Source organism: Topomyia yanbarensis, chromosome 2 (assembly GCF_030247195.1).
Source record: "Topomyia yanbarensis strain Yona2022 chromosome 2, ASM3024719v1, whole genome shotgun sequence".
In the NCBI taxonomy this organism is placed as follows: Eukaryota; Metazoa; Arthropoda; class Insecta; order Diptera; family Culicidae; genus Topomyia; species Topomyia yanbarensis.
The window spans coordinates 218,148,457-218,157,415 of record NC_080671.1 but is presented as its reverse complement, the minus strand read 5'-3'; the positions used below and the strand labels follow the sequence as shown (position 1 = coordinate 218,157,415).

Below are 8,959 nucleotides of genomic sequence, written 5' to 3'. Positions count from 1 at the left end.
AAGTATAGTTATAAGCCACTTAGTATAAGAATTTAGCATTTAAGTTTAGTTTAACTAGATTTAAGAATTAATTTTAATAACTCCTTCGCACCTCGCATGAAAATCTTGTTGCTTTTCTTCTTCAAATTCCTGGTTGACGTTTCTCGCTGACCGAGAGCTGGTGTGTGGTATTTCACATACTCCACATGATGCACGGTTAATAGAAATGGTGAGATGCGCCGACCGAGGGGTCGTGACACTCCCCCCGGGTACAACAGATCCCTGGTTTACTGTTCATCGCGTCGAACATCTAGAACGGCGAGCCTTGTCGCCGGTCGCTCGTAGATCCCGGATTGTGTCTGTACAGCAGCTGACCTTACCTGTCCGTCTTTGCCCGTTTTAACCGAAATGATCCGTCCCTTGGGCCAACAGTTCCGTGGAAGCCCTGGATCGACGACGACTACGATGTCGTTCACCTCAATCGGCTTGACTTCGCTGAACCACTTCGAGCGCTTGGTTAACTCCGGCAGATAGTCTCGCACCCAGCGCCGCCAAAAGATGTTTGCTTCGACTTGTGACGTACACCATGCTCGCCGCAGAACTACCGAATCATCGTTGAGGACACTGTAGGGTTTGAGTCCACTCGATGAACCCACGAGAAAATGGTTCGGTGTCAGGACTGGAGCTTCCGGGTCTTCTACTGGAACGTACGTTAGCGGACGTGAGTTGACGATGTTCTCAACTTCCATCAACATGTTACGGAGTGTCTCGTCGGTTGGATGGCGTCCTGGTTTCATTGCCATGAGGTTCTTCTTCACCGACTGAATAAGCCTTTCCCAGGCTCCACCCATATGGGGAGATGCTGGAGGAAGGAATGACCATTCAGTGTTTGGACTGACGATTTCTCGGACGACGTGCTCCTGGTTCATCTCCTTCAGTGCAGCTTGAAGTTCTACGCTTGCCTTCCCAAGCTCTTTATTTGAAGCAATGAAGTTAGTCCCACGATCACTATAGATCTTTATTGGTGCGCCTCTCCTTGCCATAAAGTTTCTCAACGCCATTATACATGAATTCGCATTGAGGGAATGTGCGATTTCTATGTGTACCGCCCGTATAGTTAAGCACGTTATAAGCACACCCCAACGCTTTTCAGTTCGACGCCCAACAACTACTAACATTGGGCCAAAGTAGTCAATGCCAATGTATGAGAATGGTCTTGTGAATGCCGCCAACCTAGCCACAGGAAGATCTCCCATTGGGGGAGGACGAGGAACAGCCCTTTGGTTTTTGCACACCTGACACTTGCTTCTAACTTGTTGAAACAATCGCCTAACCTTTGGAATCCGGAAGATCTGCCTTAACTCGTTCACGACGGTGGTGTGGTTCTGGTGGTGGTAACGCTCGTGATAGTCTTGTACGATCAGCCCTGTGATGTGATGGTCCTTCGGAAGGATAATCGGATTCTTAGCATCCATGGAAGCGTACTCACATGCACTGATTCTGCCGTGCATTCGTAGTATGTGTTGCTCGTCCAGGAACGGATTGAGTGTGTAGATCGAACTTGATTTGGGTAGCACCTTGTTGTCCACTTTAGCCCTTAGAACGCCCATTTCATCCGGAAATCCTTCTGTTTGAGCCAATCGGTACAGATAGTTGGCGGCCTGCTTCAATTCTTCGCCCGTGAGAGATCCTTTGCTGCCTTCTGCTTCTTCCGTTGTGCTGCGAAGCCGTTGTGCTGTTCTTAATGTTGTGGCTGTGGCGCGAAGCAACCGCTCCCATTGAGAGTAGTCTTGAACGGTGATGATTGGTTCGGGTTCAACTCGATGATGAAACAGGTTTGCACGTAGTTCTTCCTCGGTATGCTCATCTTCGTATGGATTTGATGGCCAGCTATCGCTGCGCTCCCACAAGCATTTTGGACCTTTGAACCATCTGCTGTCTTCGGTGAGATCGGGAAACCCCTGCCATTTTGTAGCATCGTCAGCAACGTTCTCTTTCGAGCACTTGTATCTCCAGTCAGTAATTCCCGTGGTTTCCAAGACTTCACTGACACGGAAGGCAACGAATTGCGAATATCTGCGATGGTCTGACCGGATCCAGCATAAGACGTCCCTCGAGTCACTCCAAAAGAACCGCTGGTGAATGTTGAACGACAGCGACCTTGTAATTCTGTCAGCTAGCCTAACTCCAACGACTGCGGCCTGTAATTCCAGCTTTGGAACGGAAACAAACTTTATGGGAGCTACTCGTGTCTTCGCACCTACTATCGCACACTCCACAGTACTGCCCTGTTCGAAACGTAGGTAGACGACCGCTGTGAAACCCGACAGGCTAGCGTCGACGAACGTGTGTAGCTGGATGTTCGTTTGCGGGCCCAACCGCGTTGCAGACCGGTAACAGCGAGGTATGCTGATAGTCTGTACCTTGGGTAGGATCTTCAGCCATTTCTCCCTCTTTTCGTTAAGACGTTCTGGTATCACCTCATCCCAGCCGATTCCGGATCGCCATACTTCCTGGAATAGGACTTTTAGGTAGATCATCACGTTGGATATCAATCCCAGTGGATCGAAAACAGCCATGAGTGTTCTGACCATCTCTCGCTTCGTAGGTGTGCGATTCCCATCAAGCAAATCCCGGTCGTGCTTCGCTGAATGTTTGTAAATGAATGAATCTGAAGCCGTACACCACCACATTCCTAAAACCTTCTCGGTCGTCAGCTCTGCTCCGATGTTTAGACTGATTTCGTCCTTGTTATTCTCCTTCAGGGCTTTCATAACTGCAGGGGAGTTAGAAATCCAGTTTCGCATGTCGAATCCAGCCTGGGCGTGTGCGAATTTCACATCCATTGCTAACTGGATCGCCTCCTGTTCAGATTCGACGCTCACCAGCATATCGTCCACGTAGTGCTGTTTGATAATGGCTTGCGCGGCCACTGGATACTGCCCTTCGAACTTGCTTGCGTTGAGATTTTTGATGAATTGCGCGCAACTTGGCGAACAACAGGTACCGAAGGGCATAACCTGCGTCACGTAGGTGCTCGGTTCTCCAGATGCGTCATCACACCATAACACCCTGAGGCAGTGCTGATCCTTCTTGGACATTGCCATTTGCAAGTACATCTCCTTCACATCACCACTAAGCCCTACGCGGAACTCTCGGAACCGGAAAAGCACGTAGTCCAGAGGCGTCAGTAAATCCGGCCCTGTCAGCAGCATCGAGTTCAGCGATACACCATTTGTTTTTGCAGCCGCGTCCCACACAATTCTCACCTTTCCAGGTTTATTCGGGTTGAACACTGGAAACAACGGGAGATAACACACTCGTTCTTGTGGAACTTGCAGCTCTTCGTCCGACAGCTTTCTGATGTACCCCTTTTTACGATAATCTTCAATCTTCGCCCGCAATACTTGGGCCAACTCCGGCTGTTTCTTCATTCTGGCCTCTAGGCAGTGGAAGCGTCGTAGAGCTACAGGTTTGCTGTTGGGTAGTCGGAATTCGTCGAACTTCCATAACAGGCTAACTTCATATCGCCCACTCTCTGTCTTTGACGCTGACTGCATAAGCTGCTGCGCACGCTGGTCTGCCGCGGAATAAAGTTGCTTCTCCGGTCTGTAAATTCCCAGTCCATCCAGAGAAAAGTATTCACGTACGGCTTGCTGCAACATACCATCGGATCGTTCGCTGCATGGACATGTCTGAACGCTATGGCTATGATGTCCCACAACAGCCTCTCCGGTGTTCGAACCTCCATGAACAATCCATCCGAGTCGCGTTTTCGTTGCGATCGGCTCGTACATCTTGCCTTCCCTTCCCTTCAGTGGGAATGTCAGGTTGGCATTATCGATTCCGATCAAGATCCGAGGCTGTACATTTATGTACGATTCGATGGGGATTCCTCGTAGATGGGGATATTCTTTGCACATCAACTCCGTGTCAACCGTTTGATGAAACAAATCCAAGCCAGCAACAGTATGTGCTCCTGCAAGGCGATACTTCTTCTGAACCTCTCCCGTTCCAGAAACTTCGAGGTCCAACTTCATTGAGTCACTTTCCATCCGCCGCTTGTTACCTGTCCATTTAAGGCATAACGGTTCCGGCGTTCCTTGTAGCTTCAGCTCTTGCACTAGCGATGCGTCCACTAGAGTTAGTGAGGACCCATCGTCGAGAAATGCGAAAGTTTTGATGGATTTAACCGGGCCATGGATGACGATCGGAGCAACTCTGAACAGTCCCTTGTTCGTGGCCTTATGATGAGCGTTGCATTCGCGTACAGATGTGTCTTGTGCCACCGTGGCGGAATGCGAATCCCTACTACCGGAACGCAGCGCTCCTTCACGTTGATTGTTGTGGAGCAGTTGGTGATGTTTGAAAGTGCAACCGTTTGTGCCGCAAACTTGCTTTGACTTACATGGCCCCTTATGTTTCCGTAGGCACTTCCGGCATAACCCGAACTCTTTAACAGTTGCCCATTTAGAGTTGTATCCAAGCTCAGTGAACCGCTGGCATTTCTCCACATTAGGAAAACTTCCCTTACAAACCAGGCACTCCTTAGAGTTAGCCTGAAATCGATTCGAATTGGATTGATGATTCGTCTTGTCCGTCGTACCGCCGCTTGTCTCCCCACTGTGAGCATTAAGGAACGCCGAGTTTTTCTTGTTACTCTGGGGCGCTCTAGCCCCGCTACCATGCAAATTTGCGATCGGACACACAATTTCTGCTAGCTCATACAACCATTTTGCGAATATTGAAAGATGTACTCGTGGTAGGTTACGGCGATATTTGGCCCACTCCACCTTGAACCCTGAAGGTAGCTTATCTACAAGCTCATGTAAAAGAGCAACGTTGTACGAATACTCTTCCAGCTCGCAAGCTTCGATCGTTGCGCAAAGGTTCTGCACTGCAAGGGAAAACTCGATGAGTGTTTCTAATCTGTCCGCTTTCGGCGCTGGCGTTGACTGGATCTTGGATATCAAATTCTGCACGATGATCTCGGGATTCCCGTACAACATCCTCAATGTGGACAGGATACCAACAACATTAGCCTGCATATCAATCGGAACTTTACTGCTTCATACGCCTTCCCTCTCAAGCACTTCTGCAACCGCATTAGGTTCTCCTCTGCGGTATAGCCGCACATGTTGGTCGTTGTCGTAAACGTGGAGTAGAACAACGGCCATTCTTCCGGCGAGCCGCTGAATACTGGGAGTTCTCGTGACACGGCTTGTCGAGCAGCGACTTGGCTATGTGTTAGGTTGCTGCCGTTTTCATAACCGGAGGGCATCTGTCTCGGAGTAGAGCGTAACATAGGAACAAATTTGCTTCCCACCGCGGTCGATTGATGGTTGACATTCGTTCGTCTGATCCCGGGATTCTCAGTCGGGTACAGACCAGTTTTCTTCACTCGGTCCTGGATCTGCATCTGTCCGACCGACGTCCAAACATTCGTTAGTTGTGGAACAACCACTGACTGGGATACCGGTAGCTGACGTTGGTTCTGCGAAACTGGAACTTCTGCAGGAGCCTCGTCGTTAAGCCATTCCGCTACTCGTTCATCTGACAGTCCTTCATCAGCATCCACAATCGAATCCTCCTCGTTGACTATCTCCTTCATCAGCTGGTTGCGGGTGTGAATATACTCGCGTTTACTTGCTTCTTCCGCTTCCTGTAGTTTCCGTTCGTCGTCCAACATTTGCAGTTGCAACTTTAACTGTCTCTGTTTGGTGGACCTTCTGGAACTGACTTCGGAATACCGGCTCATGTTATCCTCCAAAACTTGTTTCTTGGTCTTCGGAGGAAATCGTGGATGCAGTTGCTCCGGCAGCTCCTTAGGTTGTCCTCCTATTGGAATGGTAGTTGGTTGCACATCACTAGACACAACTGGATAGGGCACTGACGGAATGGGCTGAATGAAACTGGATGGCACTGTGTAACAACGGTCGTAGTGGTTCACTCCCGACGACGAAATACTCGGATTTGACAGACGATATGATTGTATCAGTGGCATTGGTGGCATAGAAATATTTAATTGATTGGCGTATTAGGTGGCATCATATAATAAGACTGCGCGTATGAACAGGGTGGCATTAGCGAATGGGGTGGCATTGGTGCATTAAACATGTATGGAGAAACTAGTGTATTTGGCGTATATATCATAGAGGACGTGACAAACGTGCTTATCACGTTAATAGAGGACGTACTCGTAATTTTGGGAACCAGTGTTCCAGTTGTTACAATGGTTGCAAGTGTACTTACGGGCGGTACCGTTGGGGGAGTTGGTTTCGTAGATTTCTTGTTCTTGGCATGCTGCTTCCCATAGCAGTCCGAGCAGAGCCAATCTTGATTCTCTACAGCTTGACTTACCCCCACGCAGTCGAAATGGAACCAGTCGTCGCATTTGTCACACTGGACCATCCGTGAATTATCGCTTCCATCGCATAACTTGCAAACCCCTTGGTTTGATTCATCGGAACTGGTTCTGCCTTCCGACATCGTTATCCCGGACGTGGATAAACGAAGTTTTAAATTGTTGACGAATGTCAATCAGGAATAAGGGGAGTTTCCGAGTGTTAAATCCGTATATTGGACGCGATTAAAACTTCCTGTGTAAGTGTCACAATAAGTACAAAATGCAGCAACTAATGATTTGGTAACTTACGTTTAGCACCCCTACTCCTTTGTAATCCTGCTTCCTCCGTAATCCTTTTTCTATTTTAACCTCCTAATCCTTTTTCTATTTTCAACCTCCTTCGAGCTTTGTTCTGGAACACGCTTTCCCGTTCTTACACTCGCTTAGTTTTAGGTTAGGCTAAGGAACAATGATTAAGGTTAAGTTCACGCTTTGTAATTCATTTTAGGATTAATTCTTACCTGTAACTAGCCTTAAGTATAGTTATAAGCCACTTAGTATAAAAATTTAGCATTTAAGTTTAGTTTAACTAGATTTAAGAATTAATTTTAATAACGCCTTCGCACCTCGCATGAAAATCTTGTCGCTTTTCTTCTTCAAATTCCTGGTTGACGTTTCTCGCTGACCGAGAGCTGGTGTGTGGTATTTCACATACTCCACATGATGCACGGTTAATAGAAATGGTGAGATGCGCCGACCGAGGGGTCGTGACAACTTGAATCGAGGAATACACTACGAAATATTGTGAAGCCAATTCAAAGTATGTTCGAAGAAAGCAATAGAACGTCAAACAGGAATGCGAGCGCACAGACAAACGCATCCGTCCTCTTCTATGTTTGCTTCTTTGCTGGTTGTTGGCGTGGAGATACTGAGCGTGATTGTTGTTGAGTGAATATTTGTTCCTGTCAGAGCCGTAGATATTGATTTTGTAGCCGTTTGTGGTTTGGCATAGGATAACGGTGTGCTGTTTACGGTTATAGCAGATGGGCTTATTGTTCTTTTGCACAAAGTATTCTGTGGTGGTTTTTTTTTTGCAGAATTCGTTCATAGGAATCTTCCATGGGTGCATAATCATTAATCAGTGTTGCCTGATGAAACGTCCCATTTTCGGTTGATCTGCGTAAAATGGTTACGTATGAAGGAGTTGGTTTGTACGGAAGCATTCTCACCATAAGAACAACGTTAGGGACATCCGGAAAAATGCCAAGTTTCAGCTGTTATGAAAAGCTTTTTTCCGTATCTTGACATGAATTTGTTAATCACGATGTCAGGGGCGTGTGGAGATAATTCATGTAAGCGTACCTCTCTAGAGTCCTTGCCTATATATACTGGGATGATGTTGTTAACGTGGCAGCTTTCGTTGGTGTGCTGTACGTTGTTCACAATCTACACGTTTAGTAATTGTTTCACTTCCCGAGTAGCTGATCTTACAGGACATTTCCAAATCAATATCAACACCATTAGTCTGCAGTTGTTTTACCGTGTATCTATAGCGGAACGATTTTCAGTTTCTACTCTGGGCGAGATGAGAAGGTAGACCGACCTTAACTAACCGTTGAATAAAAGGTTAATTTTTATATTTTTGTATTGTTATAGAACGTACTAGTATTTTCCCTCTAAAAATGCATTGTGTTGAGATAGAACGGTGATTTTGGGCCTCACCAAAGATACGTGTGATGTCTATAAGAACCCAATTATGATGCGCAAAATAAAGAAATCAAATCAGTTCAGCTAATCCAACAGCAGCAGTATTCAATTGCCTACTGTACTCATAGTTGTGTTATTTGCGTCTGATTACTGTGTTCTGTGTTTATATTGTTGTCTCGTCCCACATATTCTCACAGTTTACTTATGTAAATAGAAAATCTTTTTGATTTGATAATTTTAAACAAAAATTTTGAGCTGCATCTGCTACCTTCTCATTTTTCTTACAACAAAAGCCAAAAACTGCTCCACCGCTACCAGCAAAAAAAAACAATCCATGTGTCGCTTTGTCTGCACAGTAGAAGCAAAATATTATGTTCCAAGCTACTGTGTCGAAAAAATGAGCGACGATTGCAAGTAGAAAGTGGCCTATTGCGGTCAAAATATATTCCAATTTACTTTTCGAGACGTTCCTTAAGATCTATTGTTAAAAGTACAAATGGAGCTAAAGATGGCCAATGTTTACTCCATACAATTTCACCATGTTAGACATAGCGTGCTGATTATGTTCCAGACCATCAATGGAACAGAAGCGTTTGTTTCGCGAAACAAAATATATCCGCTCACTGTTAAAATACAAATTCTAAATCCCTCCGTGGTTTGGAAGTATTATTCCCGCTATTGTAGCACCTGCAGGTCCTGTTTTCCTTACCCCTAACCTTACTACTTCCCCAATCCTTGCCATCAGGGAAATGATGAAAAAACGATTCATGGCAAGGCACAGATCTCCGATCCACATGGGGAATGTGCCATTTGAGCCAGACGCTGCTGATTCCTGAATACCTACAAATTTAAAAACTTGTAACTATGGCAATTTTACCCTATTTTGATACCACGGAATAAGAAGCTGTCGAAATTCGCCTGTCTGGC

At 46.3% G+C, this 8,959-nt stretch overlaps 1 protein-coding gene across 1 annotated transcript; it reads right to left on the bottom strand.

Moving 5' to 3' along the window:
• Nucleotides 1–266: 266 nt before the first annotated feature.
• LOC131680070 (uncharacterized) lies at nucleotides 267–4,988 on the bottom strand. Its single transcript, XM_058960792.1, has one exon. The coding sequence runs from the start codon at nucleotides 4,986–4,988 to the stop codon at nucleotides 267–269; it is 4,722 nt and encodes a 1,573-aa protein (XP_058816775.1).
• Nucleotides 4,989–8,959: the final 3,971 nt, after the last annotated feature.

Bases quoted from the DNA above. Each gene is read 5' to 3' on its own strand.
- LOC131680070 (XM_058960792.1), bottom strand. From the start codon at position 4,988: ATGTTGTACGGGAATCCCGAGATCATCGTGCAGAATTTGATATCCAAG.